This window comes from Fragaria vesca, linkage group LG1 (assembly GCF_000184155.1).
Source record: "Fragaria vesca subsp. vesca linkage group LG1, FraVesHawaii_1.0, whole genome shotgun sequence".
NCBI lineage: Eukaryota > Viridiplantae > Streptophyta > Magnoliopsida > Rosales > Rosaceae > Fragaria > Fragaria vesca.
Window position 1 is genome coordinate 9467512 of NC_020491.1, and position 24822 is coordinate 9492333.

The 24822-nt window shown below is 37.9% G+C and overlaps 3 protein-coding genes and 1 non-coding gene across 4 annotated transcripts; 1 reads left to right on the top strand and 3 right to left on the bottom strand.

Annotated features, from left to right (window-relative positions):
- The first annotated feature begins 8402 nt into the window (after window positions 1-8402).
- On the top strand, window positions 8403-8474 carry TRNAE-UUC. Its single transcript has one exon. It is a non-coding gene; the product is annotated as a tRNA-Glu (tRNA).
- Window positions 8475-8892: 418 nt separating this feature from the next.
- On the bottom strand, window positions 8893-13656 carry LOC101291284 (ATP-dependent DNA helicase DDM1-like). The gene is made up of 15 exons (XM_004289096.1): window positions 13600-13656; window positions 13225-13425; window positions 13043-13129; window positions 12271-12617; window positions 11970-12159; window positions 11717-11892; window positions 11385-11454; window positions 11104-11296; window positions 10545-10640; window positions 10353-10447; window positions 10124-10243; window positions 9610-9729; window positions 9420-9518; window positions 9205-9312; window positions 8893-9111 (listed from the first exon to the last, which is right to left on the bottom strand). Exons 1-15 carry the CDS (start codon window positions 13654-13656, stop codon window positions 8893-8895), a joined length of 2178 nt encoding a protein of 725 aa, XP_004289144.1.
- A 1112-nt stretch (window positions 13657-14768) lies between these two features.
- On the bottom strand, window positions 14769-17609 carry LOC101304510. The gene is made up of 11 exons (XM_004287858.1): window positions 17241-17609; window positions 16981-17140; window positions 16705-16905; window positions 16558-16622; window positions 16421-16460; window positions 16158-16219; window positions 15983-16069; window positions 15819-15869; window positions 15451-15672; window positions 15250-15343; window positions 14769-15147 (listed from the first exon to the last, which is right to left on the bottom strand). The coding sequence occupies exons 1-11, from the start codon at window positions 17469-17471 to the stop codon at window positions 14924-14926; spliced, it is 1437 nt and encodes a 478-aa protein (XP_004287906.1). The 5' UTR covers window positions 17472-17609; the 3' UTR covers window positions 14769-14923.
- A 1735-nt stretch (window positions 17610-19344) lies between these two features.
- LOC101304805 (U1 small nuclear ribonucleoprotein 70 kDa-like) lies at window positions 19345-24131 on the bottom strand. The gene is made up of 10 exons (XM_004287859.1): window positions 23886-24131; window positions 23571-23685; window positions 23392-23471; window positions 23224-23299; window positions 23069-23133; window positions 22878-22940; window positions 21431-21512; window positions 21180-21342; window positions 20561-20629; window positions 19345-20342 (listed from the first exon to the last, which is right to left on the bottom strand). Exons 1-10 carry the CDS (start codon window positions 23979-23981, stop codon window positions 19622-19624), a joined length of 1530 nt encoding a protein of 509 aa, XP_004287907.1. The 5' UTR covers window positions 23982-24131; the 3' UTR covers window positions 19345-19621.
- Window positions 24132-24822: the final 691 nt, after the last annotated feature.

The window sequence follows — 24822 nt, forward strand, 5'->3', positions numbered from 1 at the left end:
TACTAGCTAGTTTGGTCAAGGATAATAGTATATATCAATCAAAATAAAATAATTATCAAGCTATTTAAATCGAGTGTTGATTCTTCTCTTCTACGTCCATTGCCAAAATGAAATTTTACAACTCATTTGTTCCGGAGGTTCAGGATATTCTTTGAAGATTTTTATGTCATAATATGATACGATGCTTAATCATGTACAATTGATCATTCTTTTATGCATAACACTATAAGCTGGATTTTTAAATTTTTTTTTCTGTTAAAATAAGTTTAGGTGAGAGCTTGGTTAGGCTTTTTATTTTTATTTTTATTTTTGCTAGAATAAACTTGCAATCTTAACCCTAAAAGATTTACAATGGTTAATAAGCCGATCGCGATTATCTTTAACTCTTTTCGAATCTATTTACTCAGACAATAAAAGGGTCCTCAATCTATTGCCACTACGTAACCACCCTATGCATTATTGTTTTTCATGTTTTTTTATACTTTCGATTACAATATTGCGCTTCATGTCAATGTTGATCTGTCAATGCAGCATATATAGAGAAATTCTTCCGTGCGACGACTGTGCCACCTGGCACATGCGATCAGCCATCCAAAATCTGACACGTGTTCTTTTTTTTTCACACATGCGTTCTTTTTCTTCCTTCCTCTTTTCCGGCGAAGCTTCTTCTTTCTTCCTCTTCGACGCCGCCGTCGACCACCATGACAATGCAAACCAGAAACCCTCTCATATTTCACCTATGGCGATTCGAAGGTCCCGGCCGCTTGCAGAAGCTCAGGGTGGTGGTCTGATCCATGCTCTTCGTCGTGCCGTAGAAGCCGCAGGGCCTATACGACCCTTCACCGGAGAAGCCACATGGACCTTTGGCGGCGTTGAAAAGGAAGGAAGAAGAAGCTTCGCCGAAGAAAGGAATAAGAAGCTTCGCCGGAGAAGAGGAAGGAAGAAGAAGAACACAGGTGTGAAAAAAAATACGTGTCAGATTTTAGATGGTTGGTTGCATGTGCCAATGTGCCAAGTGGCACGACCGTCCGTCGCATGGAAGAATTTCTCCCATGTATATCATCTTCAAATACATATATATGGTTTGCTAATAGACAAAACAAACTACACCCAAACTACAAGCATATAGGAGATACGGATCCTTATTACCTCTTAAAGAAAACATACAACAATAAAGAACAACAAAAGCAAGCAAAGAATAATAAAATAGGAAAGATATCCAAATTTGAAAACATGACTACTTCAGTCAGTTGTGATGTTTCACTTCTAACAAACTAACCGGTATTATCTCAATTGTGGTGTTGTTATTATTATTATTTTTGTTTACTTTTGATTTCTTCTAATACGTGATATTAAGTTTCTCGCCTATATCATATGATCTAATGACATAGTTTGACCCATGAAACGAGTTGTAGCATTTAAGTTGTTTCGCCTGATTAAAAAAAAACTGTTTTATTAGATTATTGATAGAAAACATGCAAGCGAAATAACAAAATCTCTATCAACTCTTCTTCCTAGTCAAAACGGATTATACGCACCAATGTGAAATCTTCCTAGCAAAAACTAATGTGAAAGTGCTCAATTCGCCGTATTGGAAGATTGAACGAAGGCCCTAAATTCCTTTTTTTTAATTTCATTTTTGATTCGATCAAATCAAACACCCATAATAAAAGTACATATTATTCGACTTAGTGTTCTCACATCCTTAGTTGGAAACACTTGAGACTATTTTTTTTGGGTTTCAGTTTTATTAACGGTATTAGTATATATACATGTAGTGTGACGTAGATGACCGGATCAAAATTCTGCATATTTGTTGTTCCGTTCACTTGCACTTTGGTGCATAAAAGAATTTTCATAATGTTAAATAAAAAAAGAGATAGAGAGGTGGATATAAAATGATAAAATAATGAGTACACCAACCGGAAGCGAGCCAGCCGCTCGTGCGCAAATGATTGCGGGCAGGAGAATGAACTGGGCAGCGTCCACGTGGCGAAGCACACGTGTGGGTGACAGGAGCAATGATGCTGGGGCCAATTTATTGTGCACCAACCAAGTGATGAGGGCCTTTACAGCCCATTTTGGATTAGGCTCAGATTTGCTCCGAACCCCAACAACTAGGACCCTCCTCTAATGAGACAAATTAACCTCTACCAATTTTACCACGCTAACTAATCGTGTAAGCTCCCCATTTTTACTGCAATGCAATGGGACTATGGGAGGATATTGAAAACCCTAGTCATGTTCACACTGACCAAGCGATTTATGATCAACCATCGTTAGATCTAAATTTAAAAACTGAAAACAAAATAACTTAACTTTAAAATAATACTTCCCACCATTGGATGTAAATCTAATGGTGATTGACCATGATTCACATGGTCAGTCATGATTCACCTGGTTAATAACTGATCAGGTAAACGTTAGTGTGGGAACCCCTTCCCTCAAGATGTTTAACAATGAAAACGTCTACGTTAACAAATTATCAAATGGGGAGATCTTTGTTTGTTTAGTATGCACAAAAACAAAGAATTTTGAAGACACACTCGTAGATATCACTTTGTCGAAATATAAACTAATATAATTCGATGCGTGTTTGTCACCTTTTTAGTACAAGAGTGCAAATGTTATGTACAAGCTAGAGTGATTCATGGTGAGTTTGATGTTATGTATTATGATTCTACAAAAGTAACGAATACACAAAGAACTAGGTGTAGTGTAATAATGTGAGTGATCGAGAACTAGGTGCTTCCATTCTCTTTGCAGTTTTAAGAGAAATACACATTCCACAACCGACACTGACATACCTTTCCTACATTCGTGCAAGTAGACTTCTTTTTCTCGTGGCAATTTTGTGCTAGTCTTTCCTACAAGTACGAATTCATTGATATAACCCAAAAAAAAGGGTACAAATCCATTGAATTCGGCTTCCCTCACTTCTATATCTCCTTCTCAATACATGAATGTATTATTACCAATTACAATATAGAGCTCGCCCGACTAGAAATTTGATGATTCTATTGATTTAGTTAGAGTCTTGAAGATGACCGACAAAATATAAGGCATCCATAAAACATAAAATAAATGAAGTTAATCAAAAGGACGTACGAAATGATAGACTCAAGCAATATATACCATCAATAGATGATGAAACTTCCACACTCCAAATCAAGAGTCCATGACTCATTATGAAGATCGTGAAAGCCAAAATTGGGGCGGACCTCATTCATATATTGATGGTGAGTTTGCATTTGTGATTGGACCTTGGAAGCTTATTTTGGACGGATCATTGTTGACTAGCCAAACGAGTGAGAAACATCCAAGATTTTAAGATTAAGATAAAGTAAACCTTTATCCTTTATACGGAAGCCGAGGTGTACATACCTCTCCCATACCTTACCAACCTCTAACTTCGTATTCATTCAAACACACCAGGACAAACTGACAAAGAGAGCTAGAGTTTGGTGTTGAGGCTTTGGTTGTATATATGGCATGAATGAGATGAAGAAGAGGCAGGTGTAGTGTCGAATTCAAAGCGTCAAATCCTTGAGAAGCATGGGTTTCCATTGATTTGATGTACTAATATGTCAATTTTAACCAACATTTTGTAATATAGACAAGTATGAGATTGGTCTACCATCGATCCAAAATCTTACGATAATTGAATGGGAGAGTCGTTGAAGTGACTTCTCGAATGATCGTATCATTACAAATCTTATATTTTTGGATCGACATTTGTTGTTGTGTAATGAAAAATCAATAAAACGACACATTTCTTATTGTGTAATGAAAGATCAATAATATGTTCATATTAACGCATTAATTAAATCGACCTGATGTAAATTAACAAGCAAACAAGAAACATATCGTAACTTATTGTCATGTTGGATTAGGCAAACTTGTTAATCAGATTGTCGATTAGACAAACTTGGTAGTAAGATGGTTTGATGACTTTGATCGAAGACTCTTCAAGGGGGTGATTGTTATGTCAGGAAATGAAATCGGACCCATGAGAACGATGAGATTTTGATGATGATTGTGCAAACCAAGGGATCGAATACCTCAACTCAACTCAATCATTGCTCACACTCTCGGATTTGGCTGCCAAAACGTGGTCGCACGATGCTCCAAGAATTCACAGAACACTGTCAGCCAAATGATGATGGGGCTCTCTCTACTTATCAACCTCTTTGACTACTTCTTCTTCCCTCGACAGAAAGGAGTTGCACTTTCGTATTGCTGCAGAATTTGAAGCCTCTCATACATGTCCTCCATGGATTACAAATCAATGGCATTGATTTGAAGGACCACATTATGATACTTATATTTAAGAAATCAATACCAGTTCTGCATGGCTGACCCAAGTGACCACTTCAATATTTAAGAATGGGTAAAGGCTAGGCAGCTATCTATACCATCTCAAATTGTTCTACGGTCTCTACCTACTGATGGTGGCATGTTGTACTTCCACATATGATCGTAGCATCTAGCTTGTTTCTTTTGCCAATAATTGGGATAAGAAAAATTAACGAGATGCAAGACTGTACGATGCTATCTTAGTTATTCATAGTTAGAAGTACTATGCATCTATATTATAGTCATTAGATCATAACCATCTACATAATATTGTATACTTACACGTCATGTACTAAAGGCTCTACAAAAGTGATACCGATGACTAAGAGTCTATGACGATGCCATAAATACGAAGCACCAATACATCACATGCACTACAAAACATGCTCTAAAGTAGACTATAACGAAAATGAGTAAGATTGATTGTAAGTGAAATGCTCTAGCTCTCTCTTTTGCTGGACTGTATATGTTTGCATGGAATACATGATCAAAACGTTCATTTGGCCAATCTTTTGCATAGATGGTTTCACATTCATTTTTCTGATGATCGGCTTTTGTCTTAGAATTACAATGATGCATAATTGCATGGGGGACATAGGCTCTCTCATATACAAACACCATGATACACACATTTTCTTAATTTTCATAATAAAATCTGAAATTTACAGATGATCATGATACAGTAACTCCACTTCCATCCAATCCACCATCCCCAACCTCGACACTTCTGCCAATTTTACCAGCCTCCCAATAGAAAACAGAAGAGAAAGGCAAGGAAATTAAGCTCTGCAGAAATAGGAACCTAGAAATTTACTGCTGCTGAAGAAGCACCATGTTCATCATTGTGCCACACGAGTGGAGGCCTTGAGCAATACATAATCAAGGCAGCACCTTCAGAAGCAAGAGAAGCAAAGAAAGTCAATAAAGGAAGGAGTATATAAACTGGTGGGGGAAGGGGATTCAAAAACCTCTAAAACCATGATTACAAGGAACCAAAAGCTTCCAGTAAAGTAGCATAGAAGGCCAACATTCCAGCACAAAAGAAAAGGTCGATTGATCGAGCCCGGTCTTTCGACTAGTTGTGAGGAAAGAAACCGATCAGGGGGTACCCCAAGCTTTTGCTTTCCGCTATGAAGCAACCAACACATGTCCCCTCAATAATTTGATATTCAGGGTTCATGCACAAACTCAATGAGTGCATCTTTAGGGCCAAGCCAACATTAACCTCATACTTTATCATGCATAATCATAGTTTAGTACAAGAAGTGAAAGATTTAGGTTTCCTATGATGGCGTTTTGGCCAGTATTAGTTAAATTACAGAAGAAGTGACACTACTAGTTGGTGGAGAAGAATCATCCATTGGCCGAGAATTTCGGCCTTTTGAGGGATTTAACATAGCTTTTGCCTTGCATTGTCTACTGAATAGAGGGGAGACTAATAATCTTATGACAAGTAGACTAAAGAGAGGATCCAGGTTTAGTTTAGTGTTATCTTGTTTCAGGATAGGTCATCTATCTTATTCGAAAACCTAATGTGGAGATAAAGCCGAAGCACCAGAATGCTGCATGTTTCCTCTGAAACATACAAACTCCAAACCTCATTTGTCCTGCATCAGATGACAGATGTAATTGGTTCAAGTTGAGCTAATCCTGCAAGTTCAACTCCAGAAGTGTTAAGTTGAGGTTTCGACTTCTTGACACTCGAAGTGCTATGTATGAATACAACTGTAACATAAGAATCATCAGCATTGACTGACAGTAATTCATTTAGTGGTCATAATTTATAGGCCTTGCTATGTTTGAATACAACTTGAACTATCCCTATCAACATAGTGCTTATTTACCTATAAGAACATCATCTATTGTATTCTGTAGTGCAAGAACAGGTGTTTCACATGAATATCATGGTCCATAAAGTTTCTTGCCACCTTGTTCCCACCTAGAAGTAGAAATGGAACAGGAAAACTAAGAAAACCTTCTCTTTTTCTTGATTAGTGGCCAACCTCATGATCGTCTTTGGCTTTGGGTTTCGGGGTTTAGGATAATTGCAGACTCCAACTGGTACCAGCTAATCACTTCTACAGTAACTTCTGTAGTACCTTTAATGGAAGAATCCAACTGGTACCAAAATAAGCAGACTATATACATGCAAGAACAAATGAAAACCAAGTCCTTATATGATATGAACTTTGAACTACAAATGAAACAAAAACAGTATTGGTTAAGCAATAATATGTACCATTGTTCATACTCATCTCCTTCTGATGCAAAGAATTCGCCGGAAAACTTTGACGTATTGGAGGGCCATGTTCTCAGAGCAATCATGTCAGTTTTACGCCACACACAGCACTTGGTTTCTTTATTCTATTTCTTGCCTCTCTTCTTCCTTTGTTCATCATAACCAGACCTCGAGCCATGCTTGATGGAAAAAGAATATGGTCCGATATAAAGGGGACCATGAAAAAAATGAGTGCATGAGAAATGATATAACAAGCAGACAATGAGACAATGCAGTCACTTTATAGTAACTAAAGCGCGGCTACTACTACAAGCTCTTCCCATGTTTGAATTGCGCCCCCTTCTTTCTCTCCACGCACCATATTTGAATATATATGTAAAGAGAAAAATATAGATGAAATTGATAGAGCATAATCTCATCAGAAGATGAACACTGGCACAGTGACAGAAAAGATATATTTGAACCATAACAAGATGCGCAGCAGTGCGACAGTGAGTGCATTTTCTAGTTCCAGCTATGTGACCTGAGAAGGAAACACCAATTCAAAAGGATCAAACCATCTAAGACTTTTAACATATCAGAAAAAAAAATATTACAGCATCGATGAAATAAAATTTCTGCATCCATAATTCCATGTATCTTTGAACTACTCTTGTTCTGGGAATTGAAATTATTTGGAGGGATCTGACATACTAAATTGTCTAAATATTATGTTGCTAGAAAAACCACTCATCAATTTGGTTCAACAAAATGCCAACTTTTACTATTCACTAAACCAAATTGAATAAACAACAAAGTTAATGAGTTAGAAGCCAATGAGGGGAAAATTGAACAGGAGTTTTAAGCACCAAAACAAAGCATCTTTTACAGAAAAAAGAATGCAATAGCTTGTCAACCAAGATCCTGACTTGAGGGTTCAGTAACATCAATTCAAGTTGAATCGGATCAAACTTTAGCAGCTAGCTTTTAAGGTCAAATTATGCGGATGTAAATTCATGTTAACACGGACAATATCAACAACGTTCGCCCCTCAGTTTGCGTAAATCACTTTAGGCACAAAAAATAGGAACAGAAATGCAAGGCATATAACTATATAACATCTCAAAAAGGTTCTTGAAGTATCACCGTCAAAGAGAAACAAGAAAAGCCAGAAGCGCATGATCCTATAGAATGAAACAACAAGCACAAATACACAGTACAAACTTAACGCCCAAAAATTAGCCACAGTAAGTCAGTTACATCACTGGAAAGAAAATAGTGGAAAACCACACAACCTCACATAAATATAGAAGTGAATGAATTGTAATATCTTATCACTACATAAACCATTTCACTTTTCAAAGTAGACTTGTTCATCTTAATCAAAATTGCAATCTCAATAATAGAACCCTACGAAACTGGCAACGAGAAAGGAAAACTTCCCTAAATCCATGATTTCCATGACCCAGACACACCAAATAAAGACAATGTAGGACATTTGAAAGGATAGGTATCTGACCCCAACTATGGGCAACGTACCTCAAAAGCCCTACCTTGAGAAGACATTGTCAACTATATACTCTATAGCATATATTGGGCTCTCATGTTGACAAGAGAGCCAAATTAACAGTACCACTGATAAATGATCAAACTAGGTGCTAGAAAAGCGAGTCCAGATCATAATGTAGTCAAATATGCAAAGTAAAAGAAAGATGCATAATTTAACTTCCCAAGAGTGAAGAACAGTAAAGATAGGTTACCAAGGGTGGTCTGGACTCTGGACTCTGGATTAGATTATATAGAGTATATTCACATTCCATAGCAACAATCCATTGTCGTCCAGCGGTTAGGATATCTGGCTTTCACCCAGGAGACCCGGGTTCGATTCCCGGCAATGGAACATTTTTTGCTCATGTACGACAAAATCTTACTCTTCAGCTCCTTTGATATATCTTGAACATACATTTCTGTGTCTTGTGGAAGCTGAAAGTATTGCTGTTTGTTTATATTCAAAGTCATGACTCCTGAGGTTAAAGGGGTTGTGTGATTGTGTCCATAGTCAGAAAGAAAACCCCATCCAAGAACTTAGAAATGGCTATTGCATTAATTCTTCAGCATCAAAATATACTTGAGTTTGTCTTGGCCTATTGCAACCTCTGCTCGGTTTCTATCATTTACAAAAACAACCGATAGCCCATTTGGAGCATCATTTCTCAGCTCCCAGGAACATCAGTTATAGAATCCATCCATAATCACGAAGATCTAATTTATAGCCAACAAAAACTAACAAGTCCAACCTCTTTCGATTGACAGTTAAACTAACTATTAAGGGAGGAGAGCATGCCCCCACTAGCGGTAGGAACCACCACTTCCCAGCCAGGTCCCTTCAGGGGAAGCGCATCAGCAGCATCAGGAGGAGTCCCAATGAGATCACTGCGATCCAAGACTTTCTCCAGCTCTTCATCAGTGATATCTGTCTGTATCATCTTGTCTTCAGCAGATTCTTCATCTCGGAGAAGTGCTATGAGATCCTCTTCCTGGAGGGTATAGCAAACAAACCACACTAAGACAAAGGCACATGATGGAACAGTGACCAACCAGGCAAGCTAAGAAAGACGTGAATGAAATACCTCCAAGAAATCTGCCTCAGGCTTGGCTCTTTCCTGATGGAACTTCCCTTTTCCAATAACTACATGTTCAAGCTTCAACTTGCTAAAAGCTCTTTTTAACATCCGACCCTATTAACACATTTTCCCCCAAAAGTAAGCAACACCAGAATAAAATGAACATTGTTACAACTTCTACGTAACATAAATATTCAGACTAAAAGCTCCAAAAACTCAACCTCTACAGATTGTGCTGTTGCCAACCGGTAAACATGAACAGGCTTGGTTTGCCCAATCCTGTGACATCTATCCATGGCTTGCAAATCCATTTGAGGGTTCTAGTATGCACACACAATACACCAAATCAGTTTAACTCTTCATGAAGCTGTATGCAGTAGAACGATTTGATAACAGAGATCAAGAATTTACCCAATCACTGTCATACAGTATACAGGTATCAGCTGCAGTAAGGTTGATACCTAGTCCACCGGCTCTTGTGCTCAGTAGGAATATTCTACAAGTGCTGTCTAAATCATTGAACGAAGCAATCTGCACAGAAATTTTACTTTTATCAATTAACTATAGATGTTTGCGAGTATGTAATGAACACAAACTGAGAGTACAAACTTGAATGAACTAGACTACAAAAAGAAGACACACAAGGGGGTAGTAAACTCTTAATCAACCCACTGTGTCAGTCATCCTATCCTATGATCAGAAGTCAAGAATTGGAGTAATCATCAACCTTGCTTATGCACATGGTCTAGAAACCAGACAATATCATCGCAAAAGAAAAAAAAGGATATGTACCATCTGAACTTTTATTTTCGATACATGATAATCTCAACTTTAATGTTGCCAAATTCATGAGAATGACAAGGATCTGAACTAAGAAGCTGTCCAATGAAAGATTTAAGAATCTTAATTCAAACCAATTAGAAACCTGTCTTCTCCGATCATCCAGTTTCACATGGCCATCAATTCTACAAACTTCATATCCTTTTTCGCTAAAATAGTAATCCATTATATCCAAAATCTTGGTCCACTGCGAGAATATCAGAACCTGATTACAAACAAAAACACATGAGAAGAATTTATATTACGTCTCCGGTCATGAAACTTATGATTATGAAGATAGCAATCACATAAGAACACATGAAACAGATGCATACCTTATGTTTGCCGGCAAGCAGCAGCTTCAACAGTCTTTCAAGCAAGCTAAATTTCCCACATTGCTCAACTATCTGGTCAACAGGCGGGTAGAAATCTGGCAGGAAAACACAAATGCATAAGAAATGCATAAGCATCCATTTCATCTCCAAATAAGATCATACAAAATCCTGAGTTTAGTTGAAATGACATACATGATCCATCAAATGCCGACTCTAGAAGGTCAGGATGATTGCAGTTCTTCCGAAGTTGGATCATCAAATTGTTCAGCTTCCCTTTCAGGCCATTTACTGCAAGTTGAATCGATTTGAACAGTAAAAAAAACAACGAACCAATATCATAGAAAATAGCATGCCAGATTGAATCAATATATACTGACCCATTATATTATACAACCATCAGAGTCAAAAGATGAGATCTAATAGAAATCATAAATTAATCAAACGCCACAAACCCTAAAAGAAAAGAAGGAAGTAATCCAAATGCTATCCATCACATTGCAAAGATGACCTAGATCTAAAAACCGTGTTCTTCTGAATTATCTAAGTGTCACATAAAAAACATCCAAGGTCGTCTGACCGGCTAGTGTCTCATTTAGTATTTGGTAATGGTCTCACTTGAGACAATCGGAAAACAAAAAGTGTTGTAGCATACATCAAATGCTTCGAGAAAAAACAGAATGCAATGAAGACCTTACTTTTGTTACTAACACACATATTGCAGTACAACATTTCATGTTAACATATTTCATACCATGGCTTCCCTTTTCAAGTATTAGATGTTTCTCCAGTGTCTTATTGATCAGATGTTCCTGAAACTTCTTTTGATGCTCTGTCATGGTTGCATATAGTATGATTTCCTTCTTTCTTGGAAGCATCAGCTCAACATCTATCTTCATTCTTCGGAGAAGAAAGGGACGCAATATTGCATGGAGTTTCGGTAGCACCTGCAGACAAATGAAACACCCAATGCATCACAATTATGTTACAAACGCTCTTCAAAAGTGAAGCCACAATGCTAGCAAGGATGCATACTTGAGCTCTTCTCTTCTCTTCTAATTCTTCCTTCATTGCTTCATTATGGCACTTTCCTTCTAGGTCAAACCTGGCAACACAATCATAGTATCTTATTCAATCTGGTCAACATAAGTTAAAACTTTAATCTATTAGTAAGCTAATAGATGAGTCTTATTAGTAAGCTAATCTATTAGTAAACTTTAATACATACACACACACTGTAAGTTGCATAGTTGCAGTTTCTAGGGATCAGGAACTTCTGAACCAGACTACTAGTGGTACTGTACAGAAGAATAACTCTGTAGATCAATAGAACAAGGGAAAACAAAAAAATTAAACCTCATACTTACCACGACTCAAATTCTTCATGGGATGAGAATATATCCGGCAAAATAAAGTTCAACAACGACCAAAGCTCAGCCAAATTATTCTGGAGAGGTGTTCCAGTCAACAGAATCTTATTCTCTACAGGTATGTACTTCAACTGCTGCACTAGTTTGCACTTGGAGTTTTTCAATCTGTGTCCCTTCAATAAACAAATGCAAGATGGGTTAATACATGATATAGTTACTGTTTATAAAAGGAAAACAAGAAACTACTCACTTCATCAACCACGAGATATTTCCAGTTGTAGTGTCTTAAACATCTTCTTGCATCAGCCAACGCCACTTCATATGAAGTAACAATTATTGGGAAGTTCGGGCCAACTGATTTGGGCATGTGCTTCCTTATTATCTCATCCCTTTCTTTCTTGTTACCATGATAGATTATAGCCTTAATTGAAGGCGTAAACCTAATGGGAAAAGAAGGAACGAAAAAGAAAACAGAGTTGGCAAATTAGATTATTAAACTAATCTAAGACTAGTTAACCAAAAAGGATCTGTTTAAAAAAAAAAAAAATTACCTTGAGATTTCATTAATCCAGTTGGAAAGAGTAGAAAGAGGAGCAATCACCAAGTAGGGCCCATCCAATCCCATAGATTTTAGATGAGAAAGAAAACCTATGGTCTGGATAGTCTTGCCAAGTCCCATTTGGTCTGCAAGGATCCCATTGAGCCCATTTTGCCATAAAGAGATCAACCACTTTACACCTTTGAGTTGATAAGACTTCAATTTGCCACCAGTCAGTAGAGGTACAAGTTCCTTTTGCTGTTTCTCAAGTCTTTCCTCCTCAGTTAGGTTCACATCTTCAATTTTCTCACCCTCTTTAGATCTTGTAAGCATAGCCGCAACTGCCCTCTTGGCCTTAGTCTGGGAAATGTCAATTGCAAAGGTATTAGCCAAGATACAGGAAAATGAGTTTGAAAAGGAAAAGATCTCTCAAACAGCACTTAAGAATATCGAACAAAAGTAATCACATTTATTTACGGCCTATCATGTAATGGAAAGGCCAAACATGAATAATATTGATTATTAACTAGATGCGACAGTAACACATAAATTCATTATGTCAACAGAATATAAGAGCAATCAGGCCACCAACATTCTCAGTATAATTAGCCATTAAACTTCCAATTTTCTAGAAGTAGCAGAGCCAGCTTAATAATACATTGCACAACAACAATCATATGATAAGACCCTTGTGTACAAGATTATTCATCCAATTGCAATCTACCAATACACATTCAATACAACAAGATATCTCCTCCAATCAAAACAAAGCAAGGAATTCTTACATTATTGTAAGTAGGAGCCTTTCTTTTCGTACCGCGGCCTCTCTTTTTCTGCACAGGTTCAGGTTCATTCAGTTGCTCGGGAACATCCTGGCAATACATTCCATTTCAAAACTCAATCAACAAACACAGAAAAAGAATAAGAAGCAATTACTCATTTCAGATGAAAAGTGCAAGAAATTTACAAAAGAGATGTCATCCATTTTCTCGAGCAAAAAGTCTGTAAAAAGCTGAGTCTTAGTGAGAAGCTCATCCAACTTGCTGAACTGAGTCTCACTCAAGACGGGTGTCTCCTTCTCCCTTTCTGTCTCCTCTTCCTTAACCCGAACCTCGAGCAGCTCCTCCTCCGCCTTCACCAATTTCACATCAATCTCCCCACACAAATCCTTCATAGCCACCAAAATGCAAACAATTTTAACATTCAAACACGAAAATAATGCCACAGATTTCAAAATTATTCACCAAAACCCTTCATAAACCCCGAAACCGAACCTCTACGATTCACCCAAACATCAAACGATTCAAAATCAAAATAAACGCCGTGGAAAGAGAAATCGAACCTCTTCCTCGAGAACCGAAGTGGGAGAATCCGCCGCCGGCTCGGTCTTCGTCGCCATTTCAAAACCCTAAAAAGTCAAAATCAACCACTAAGCACATAAATCACTAAATAAAACACCAATGGAAAAAAATAGGGTTCCAGAAATTCAAAAGCCCTATGATTCCGGACTTCAACAAACAAAGCCGTACCAAATCCAATTTCGCAGAATTTTTTTTTAAAAATAAAAATTATATAATGAAATCGGAAAGAGTAAAAGAAGACAAACCGTAATAGGAGTCGTAAGGGCTCTGAGGATTTTAGTCGGAGAAAAATCGAAGGGAGACGAATCGGAGAAGAAGAAGAAGCGCTTCAGATTTGAAGAGAGTGAAGTGGCGGAAGAGTACTGTGTGAGACTGAGATATTATTGAAGGAAGCCACAAAATTAAATGATTAAAAAAATGAGGGGGAGTGTGTGGGCGGGAAACTAGGGTTTTGAAAGTGCCCTCGGGAAGTGTGATAAATTACTGAGGGCACCATTGTGTTTCTCTGGTTCAGGTTATGGGCCTGGTTGCTTTATGAGAGTGAGGCTAGAAATGGAATTTGCATCTGGATTCACAATTTAAGGGGACGCCAGGCACGTTTTGTCTGTCATGATGGATTTTTTACTAGTTTAATCCAAGTTTTTATTTTTAATTTTTCTACTTTTTTCATTGGATGTTGATTGAGGTGACCAATAAGGGGTGTTCCCCGATAAGGTAACTTGATTCATGAGGAGGGATTTCAAATTTCAAATTTGGACTGTTATAAGAAAATATAATTAGACTGATGCGAACAAAATATGTTAGTATTTGATTTTCTGAGTCAAGACTGAAGTAATTATTCTATGATCGTTATAAAGAAGTCGACAAGTTTAGATGACACGACACCGAACTGATGAGCTTAAGCAAGCTCTCTTGTAAATTAAGTTGAACTGACAATGATCGAAGTTCTTGAATCAACACCAAAACAATCTTGTTAGTCAACTTTAGTTATGCAACATCTCATGACAGCTAAATCTGCTCCCTTAACTTTATCATGGATATTCCAGCAATAAGTAAAAGATGATATGTAACAGAAATGGATAGCACAAGGTTGCACAATAGGTTGAAACCAATTCAAAACATAAATAGTTCTAAAAAAATAAAAAATTCAAAACATAAATAGCACTTAATCTTTGCTAGAAAATTACTGGAAAAAATATACACCATTTGTAATGTGGAATATGATCCAGTGTGTGGATACAGTTATTACTCTTCCACAGTAATAAATAAGATAATCTTACAATCACATTTCTCACAAACACACTATTAAGACTGGTGACAGAAATTTTCGAACCCCATGTACTCTTGATTCTCCATCTTCTCAACCATGTTTGCTATTCCGACTCCCCCTAAGCTGATTGCGCTGACTAAAATCGTCAAGGCTAGTATGAAGATGACAATGGAGGCTCTTCCAACCACTGCAATGACCTTTCTCACTACATGTTGACCAGTGAAGGCAGCAATTGTTGCAACCAAAACAAAATAAGCAGCTGCAGCAGCATAAGTAGACATGAAGCAATTAGTACAATGTTCATCTTAATTTGTCGAAACACATATTTACGAAGTTCAAGTTGTGGCTACTAATTACTTACCATATGGGACTGGGAAACGGTTGAGAAGATAATATTGTACAACTGACATGGAGGATGAGAATAGCATAGCAAAGGTTGATGTAGCACTTGCTACCTGCAACATAAGAGTGCAGTTAGATTTATCGGTCTGGTTTTATTTTCGTCTTTCATTTCTTTCAATTTCATCAATATAATGCTTATAACAGATTCATTTATACATACCTGAGGAGGAATCCCAAGTTCAAGAAAAAGGGGTCCCAAGATGAAACCACCTCCGAGGCCAAGTAGTCCACCAACCATACCAGCTACGATCCCACAGCTGCAGTAAAGGAATAGCTGGTGCAACTTCCAGTTTGTGATTTCCTTTCCTTTTGATGCAATTACCCTGGTGCCTTTCCACAAGCATATCGATTCAAAAACTGTAACTGAGGCTGCAATTGGCACCTATGCAATCACAAAAGTACGATTATCAGCTTAAGTAGACCATAGAAAATCTCACACATCATTTTCTTTCCATGTCTGTGTGCACTTCTTTGTGTGTTTTATGGTGTTTGTGAAAGAAATAAGTCTACTTGGCTTGTATGCTTTACCTGCATGGAATTCAGGACCCAGAACATGGTGGAGCAAGTCTCGGTGTATGTCTGCACAAAGATTCAGATGGACTAATGAGTTTATAATAGTAGCTGTGAATGTCTAGAAAAACTGAAAAAGCATATTTACTTGTACAGAACTTACTAACAGTAAAATCAGTTACCTTGACAATCTGAACAATGAGGAAAGCCACCCAGACATACACAAGCAATAACAACTCTTTCCAGTGAACGTTGCGCGAGATAGGTACCTGGAGAGAGTTGGTCTTAAATTCAGCACAAGAATAACTGAAATAACTATCAAAATTACTTGTCATTTTCTAAAATTTATGGACTCACGTGTTCATCTTGCAATGAAATTGGACCACTAGGTAATGGTTTGTAGTCTTCTCCAGAACCATCTGCGCGCAACAAAGGAGGTTAGAGTCGATGTTAATGAAAATATGGTGTGCATCTTCGTTGAATAAGTGTGTGTGTGTGTGTGTGTGTGTGTGTGTGTGCGAAATTGTAATTTCAATGTAGAGCTTTCGTTTTTTAGTATATAAGCTTCACTAGTATTATGGGATTCCTTGCTTTATTGGAGTGGAACAATGAGCACTCACCACCGGGTTTGGATTCCGATTCCAACTGCCTTTCAGCTTCCTGAAAGTCATGTAAATCCCAAATTCCTCACTAGTAAGTTGTTGACACCAATAGTACTCATTGATTCCTCAGGAACTACTAAATTGAAAAACTTTACCTTCTTCATCATTGTTTCTTTCTTCCATGTTTCTATGCCTTTCATTAAAGCTTTTCCTGCTGTCCCTGCATGATAGAAATAATTCTAGTGTAATGAATTAAAAGCTTAGGTGTTATTTTCTTTGATCATATTGTGATTAGTTCTTACCAAAGAAGAGAATAATGAGTAGAACTGTGACCATCCAATCGGCAAACATAACGTTGAAGGCAACTCCAATGCTGATTCCTAGCATAAGCATTGGCTGAAAGAGCAAAGCCAGATCATAATCTATAAGGGGCATGTCCAGTGTGGGGTGCCTAAGTCTCAAATTGAAGTACACTGTTGAGCCTGCAGCTCCCATGATCATACCTGCATGAACTTTGATGATTAATAACAACTTGCAAAGAAAGATTAATAGTGTAAGATGATTATTTGAGTACTAACACTTGGAAATGGCAGTGGAAGACTTGGGATCGAAACCAATGATCAACGCGAGCATTGGAACAAAAATTCCTCCACCACCAACACCTCCAACACTACCCAATGCAGCACCAAAGAATCCAACTATTGTTCCCACTATAATTTTCCAACCAAACTTCATCTCCTGCTCAACCAAATTATACATAATGTCAAAGCTTAAACACACACACACATCAATATTAATAGTACATGTGGCACCAAAAAAAGAAGAAGATCAAACTCACAGGCCAAACAGGTTGATAAGAAGACCCTCCAGTCTGCCAGAGAAGCTTCATCATTCTCAAAAAGGCTCCTTGCTTTATATCTTCTTCAACAAAATTTCTCGGCTTCTGATCATCTTTTAGTGGCCTTTCTCCACTCACAACTTCACTTACCATAAGAAGGCTAATGAACACTACCCATGCTATAAGTGCTACTGCTGATACTGTTTTTCGAGTGATCATCATTCGAGCCATTCGAGTAGTGTTTGAATCTGTTAACAAGGGAAGAGGAAAAAGAAAGAAATTTGTATGTGTTTAATGTTTTTTCTCTGATTCAATGGTGTTGTAAACTTTCTCTCCTCCCTACTAGAAAGCAGTATGAGGAGGTTATGCACTCTTTCAGTACCTGCCTATTGTCTACATTTATAATCCTTCTCTCTATGCAAGAAGTGTATTGATTTGGTTTACGTTAAGGAACAATGGGGGACCAAAAATCTTATTTACCTCTCCTTGTCAGCATCAAAATCCTAATACATCAAATAGTATCTGAAATTCCACATGTATCAGTTAAAATACTTCCCAAGTATCAGTAAAAAGTAAAAGATTTGGTTTCCTTGATTCACATTCTTCCATTTGGGTTGGCACTAAAAGACCAAATATGTACCCATCTCTCAGACAGGGCTTTTACTTTGGCATTATGTTATATAAATAGGAGAAAATCTGGTACTACTCAATTCGAATTTGCTAGTTTCAGTAAAACTTTGTGTAAATTTACTGATCGGAATTTATCAGAATCTGGGTCTGGGTCTGGATCTATGTATGGATAGTTGTCCACATTCAACAATGATGTTTTTCCAGGAAAACCACCAGCAAAAGATATTCTTAATTTATAAATTTCTTAGGAAATAGTTCAATGCAAAATTGCAAACATAAGATTTTTGTCTGCAATTTCTGATCATGAAGCTTCGTAGAAGCATGGACTTGAAACTGGTAATGACTAGTAGGTTTAACTCTGGTTAGATGTGCCTAAAATGTATAGGCAGCTGATTGTGATGGGGTTTTACATGACCTAAACATACATGAATGCCTTGTTTACTAGGGTAAGTTTGACAGGTAACTAGTTTTACCATTACGAAACTTGCATGTCCTATACTTTAAAACATGGTTCAATTTTGAAATATTATCGTTATCTTGTCAATATCTACCATGACATGACAATCATGGTGAAATGTTGTCTAGTCAAGGTGAAATGTTGTTGTCTATTAAACCCGATGACATATTGTGCATTTTACCGTTTCTATCCTAAATACGCGAAAACAACATTTCACCTCCAAGCCAAATGAACATTCCTCCATTTCATCACGTTGCTGCTACATTTCGAGTAACAAGATATCTTTCCAAGCTACAAAAGCAATGCAGGTTTGTTTCTTAGTGGTCGTTCTTACTTGTTTCTTGGTATCATTTTGTTTCATACCACAAAACAAAACTCTGGGTTTCCTGGAAGTTTCCAAGAAGCAGCAGCAGCTTGAAACAAAAGTACAGGCACTTTGTGGCAACAATATTGTTGAAGCTGATGGTGTAGGAAATCAAGAGGGCTCGATTTCTCTGCATGAATGATGATAACGAGCAAAGGCAGGCGGTGTACTTCTCTGTGAAGCTTCACAGCTGCTTCACGGTTTTTGGCCACTTCTTTGCCAGTTACATACATACTCACAATGACAGTGTCACCTCCAGAAGAAATAGCCACACATCACCTCCTCTAGGGCATTGGCTTGCCGTGTTTGCTAGGTTGCTGTCAATTCGTTTACGGCCATCACGTTGGTTTTCCGAGTGATGTGTAAACTTTGTTTGGGTTGTAAAAAGGGTTTCGTTGGTTAAACGAAACAATTGTTTCACGTTTACTTACCGAGAATGAAAAAAATGTGAAGAACATCTGACTGTAGTGAAGAATACATGTATCAATGAGCATATCTGTTATTTGTCATATATTCATGTATATACGACACTGAAATATAAGAATGAGCTGCCACATGATATTATGAAAAGAAGAAAAGTATCATATCCCTTCTTGGTGTGTGCATGTATTTTGCTTCGGTTGTGTAAAATATTTGAATTTCATCAACACCAAGCAGTAAAGACGAGATGTAGATAATAGACAAATAGAAAGAACCAAATAATAAGGCAAATTCGAAAGGTTCACTAGCATATTAACTTATGATCTCTCTACATTGAAATAATCCAAACACAAACAAATCACCCAAACACAACAATATCCTCAAGCAGCCCATTCGAAACAGCATTAAATGAGACCGAGTGAAAATTACAAAAACCAAAAGACCATGCAGATAGCAGCTGCTGCAAATTGGTCAACCAAGCAGGTGGAATACCAGTGAAGCACACCCAAATCAGTACTCATACTCCCGAGAAATTGATCTCGCAGAACGCTGATAATCACGGTCCACATCTCCGCTTCTTTCCCTTTCACGTGATTCAACTGGTGCTTTTTCATAATGGTAGTCATCCTCCTCCATTCGGTCATCATAGCGATCTGGATACTGTTTGTAGCGATCATGGTCATGCTCAGTATCCAAATGATCGTCATACTTGCTTCGACGACGCTCATAGTGCTCAGGATCATGGTCGGGGTCTGAGTGCCTATGGCCATGTTCAGGTTGTTCAAACCAAGCCTGGTCATCTTCTGGGGCAGCGGGATCATAATCCCGCTCCCTTTCTCCATGTCTGTCCCTCTCATGTTTTGATTCAACATGGTCAAAATCAGACTCTTTATCACGTGAACGGCCACGATCATGATCTGGTAACCCAACTTCATAATCTCTCTCCCTCTCTCGGGGGCGATCTCGCTCCCGGACACGGTCTCTATCACGATCACGCTCATAGTCGCGACCATGATCCCTTCCTCGGTCCCTTCCACGATCCCGATCACGACGACTATCCCTTTCCCTGTCTCTGTCCCTATCCCTGGTTCTATCACGGTCCCTGTGATGCCTATCCTCCCTATGATCACGTTCTCTAGGCTTGTCATGGGAGCGTTCTCGGGAGCGCTCACGGGACTTCTCCCGTTCTCTCTCCTTCTCTTTCCCCCTTTCACGGGATTTTTCTCTGTCCCTAATCATTTCACAAGATATATCACTTGAAAAGTAATAATGAATTTGTAATAACTAATGCCGTTTCACAAGTTTAAATCAGCATTTAACCAAGCAGTTTCACAAGGGAACCATCCATTGTGTAATGCAGCATGCCATTTTTGACTTTTTCAATTGGTAAGCATCAATACCACCCAAACCTTTCTTAAATAAAGTGGATCATAATTTAGTGATACTTACAAGTCTACATGTCGCTCCTCGCGTACCCTTGGCTCCTCAGACCGGGATGGTCCTGATTGTGCTTGCTCCCTAAGCAAGGACATATGATATAGTTAGCGAAGCAATTTAAAAGACGGACAGGGGAAGCTCAACATATGTGAAAACCAAAGTCTTGCATCTTAACACTTTCAGCAATTATATGACAACATTTTCTTTTGGTCAGAATTGTATCACAAAACCGCCAAGACCAGTTGTCACAAGCCTGCTTAGAAAAACAAAGCATAGTTCCATATATTCACATTTGAAGGTTCAAAGAACTACTACTCCTAAAATAACAACAATCAGTCATAAACAACCACTTGAGAAACACTATCTCTATTTGGTTGTGCCCAACAATAACAAGTTTGTCTCAACCATTATTATAACTTCCTACTGAACGAATGGCATTAGCTACATCTGGGATTAGGACTAACAAAGATAAAATATGTTAAGGGATTAAATTTCTTCACTTCAATTAGGAAAAACAAAGCATAAGCAGTTTACCATCTCCCTCAACCACATTTTCAGAATAAACCAGATAATGAAGCAAATTGATATTTTCAATGACTAAAGATTGGAAAAATGGAAATAAACCACTTACCTCCCAGAATGTTTCTGATTAACTTCTTCACCACCAACTCTGGTGGTTCCAAGCCCACCACCCAGTCGCCGAGGTCGCCAGTTTGGTACTGTTCTTCCACGTTCCACATCTACAAGCACCCTTCTACTTTCAATCTTCTTCCCATCAGCTTGCTTGTATGCAGCTGTAACATAATATAGCTATTGGTAAGCAAACATGAAACAAAAATGATCAACTCATGATAATTTAGAGCATAAAATATAAGAGTGAACCTTTCATGTCCCGGGTATGCATGTATTCTATGAATGCATAGCCTCTAGGTTTATTTGACTCTTTGTCGGTGACCAATCGAACCTGAAATGACACATAAGAATATAATCAATAAAGTAGACAGAGATGATTCAGGTCTTAAGCAAAGAATGCTTAAGAGTAAGAACGTGCATGGATGGTTAGCATAAAAACTAAGCAACCTACAACTATAACTATAATACTGAATCCTAAATGGCACGGCAGACAGGCACTATGCCTCTTTAGCCGTGCTCACCTTTAATTAATAGAGCTTCCCATCGCAAGATGCATCACCACCGGCTAGAGTTGCAGAAAATTTGACAATTGTGGCCAATTTACCAGTTGGACAGACTATTATCCCCTTACCAGGGAGATTTGTTTTGAATAAAAGAATTTTAAATACTACTACATATACCAGGAATCCTTACTGCTGATGATTTTCTATTTTCTTTATACCAAAAGTAAAACTTTTAGCAGCAAAAAATGCACGTACGAAAAATTCAGAGGATGAGATACTAATACTCCTGACATGTTTACCCAGTGCAGGAAACCGAACAGATGTTGGTGGTCTCCTTTTCTTGCTTGCAATAAGCATGATTTGTCTATGCAGCTTAAGCACCATCTTTTGAATTGGGAATATATTCAACATCTTACCAGGGATATTCTTGAATGTTAGAGCTTGAACTATTAGCAAAATATATCCTAGAAATATCCACTTAAGGTCTCTCAAATAAAACTACATCAAAGAGGGATCTTCGGAAGGTAAAGTGGAACAAACCTATACGGAATTACCAGTACACTCACAGTGAAATATTAGGGCTTATAAGTTCGGCTTTGCTGTGCAGGACGAGCACCATCTTTTGAGTCAGGTAGTCAAATATAATTGATGATTACTCACCCCTTACCATCACCCCTTACCAGGGATTCTTCTTGAAAGTTAAACTCAACACTAATTGCTAATGATTACCTAGAAACACCCACTGTTTCCAACATCTCTAAGCTAAACCATAATAAAGACAAAGCTATAAAAGGATGAATGAAACAAACCAGCAAGACATTACCAGCATATTTCCAGAAACACCTGTATTTATACCAACTTGCAGAGTCCATAGAAAAATAACACTAAATGGACGAAACTCAAACTGCACCACTGGTTATAGTTAACAGCTAAAAAGAATAGGCTGAAAAGCAAATTTTGAAAACAAGTCATCCCCCAAAAAAGACAGTTCTCGAGGAGATGAAAGTTTGTAAAGACATTTTCAAGAAAATAGTATATGGAAAACAATACTTAAATGCTGAGACCAGAGCATAGTTTTTTCAAATTATAAATTAGGGAATCTGAGATTTTTGAAAGGAAAGGAAAAGGAAAAAGCTCCAACACAAGTGAACCTCTTACCGAACCCCCTTGGGGTTGCTCAAAAAAACACCTACCCTTTTGATTGGACCATAAGCGTCAAACTCCCTTCTAAGTTTGCTCTCAGTTGTCTCATAATTCTGCAAGCAAACAGTTAAAATTAAAAGTTAGACTAACCAATATGTAAAAACCAAACCAAACCATACCGCCAATACATGCCAACTGATAAGTAACATTAGAAAATAACCGAATATGCAAAGATACTTACAAGTCTAGCAATAAACAAAGTCTTGTATGGATCTCCAGAAATATTTGGATCACTGTTTGGATCATCTGCACATAAAAAGAAAAGAAAAGGTAAGAACAATTACCAAACTCCAAACCCTGCAAAGTAAAGAAATAAAAGAATAATGGGGTTATTACATTTCTCTAGCTCCTCGGCAGCCTTTGCTGCACCCTTCTCAAGTCTTAACTGGTGTATTCGCGCCCTTCTTTGTGCCTGAATTTTACAAAACAAAACCAATATATGTTCAGACATATGATCAATAAAACCAAAAATTTCTCATGCAAGATTCAAGTTCAAAAGCTTACAGGAGTTTCTCCCTTCTCGACAGGTGCAGAGTACTGTGGATCCCCTGGCTCAGCAAAATTACTCACATACTGTGCTATCCCTGCATTAACCAAAAAACAAACGACATCAATCAACAACTCCTAACAATTCACCGAATCAAAACATCACACACCAACAAAAGTTTTTAAGAAAAACAAACCCGTAAGCGGCGGGCATTTTCTCTTCTCAGGAGGAGGCTTAAAGTCCAGCGGCGGACGTGGCTCGAAGAGCTTCAAAAGGTTGGTTGTCAAACCAGTGGGGTGGCTCTGCCCAATCTGCACCGAAAACACGAAAATCCACAAATCAATAATTCCTTCCAAAACAAAAAATCAGAAACCAATACATAGTCCTAAGCTTAAATTCACCAAACAACAGAGATCGGCTACATAATTAGCTAGGGTTTAAAAACCAATCGGTAATTTTTGGAAACAAAAGCAAAACCTAGCTCGGAAAAATATAGAAGAAGAGGACGAACCAGCTTGAGCTGGAGAACATTAGCGCGGTTCTGGGCCTTGGTCTTGGCCTGAACGGCGGCGTTGTTGCGCATGAAGGCATCGCTGTAGTCTCCCATGGCGAAGAGATCGAAGCAGAGCTAGGGTTTCGGCGACGGTCCGAGTACTGGTACTCAGACGACGAAGGTTGCATGTACGGTGTGTACGGATCGGATCTTCGGATCCGGGCGGAGCAGTCGGGTCGGACTGAGATAGCGGCAGCGAAATCCAGATGAGGGTTTTCGCGGGGGTTATTTATAGCGAGGCGCTAGTGAGAGATGTGTTTAACTTTTTGTCCTATGCGTTACTTACAAACTTGGAGGGGACTAGAAGATGGTCGCGTGGTTAAATTTTCAGGATCAAGATTGGCAATTGGGCTGGCCCAATGGGCTATTTAGGTCCATCGGTGTGATTTTTTTGACAGTTCAAAGTAAAACATAGAATAAAAAACGAACGTTTCAGAGTGGTCATAAAACCAGACAAATCGTTTAGTGTTTGGTCAAAACAATTTTGTTTTGAGTCCAATGTCGAGGCTCGAGAGTTGTCATATCTTTGTTGAGTGTATACTTGCTGACAAGCTTCATACATTTTCTAACATCAGATATGAGTTTGAATCCCTAAGTTCATTAGTTTCAAATTTAATCATACTTTTAAGACTCGGGTGTAATTTGATAGAGAAATTTTAAATACACACCCCTAATATCTTAATACACACCCTTTACTTAATACACCACCTATTAAGTTTTTCATTTCAGTATTATACTTAATACACATCCCAAACTGCCTAAAATGCTCTGAATTTATGAAATATTCCGTTATTTAATATAATTAATATATATTTACTATTTGGTACCTCTTTTTACATATTATTTTGTCTAATTTTTGCTAGAAATTTGTGGTTATCATCGTTCAATTTATAAT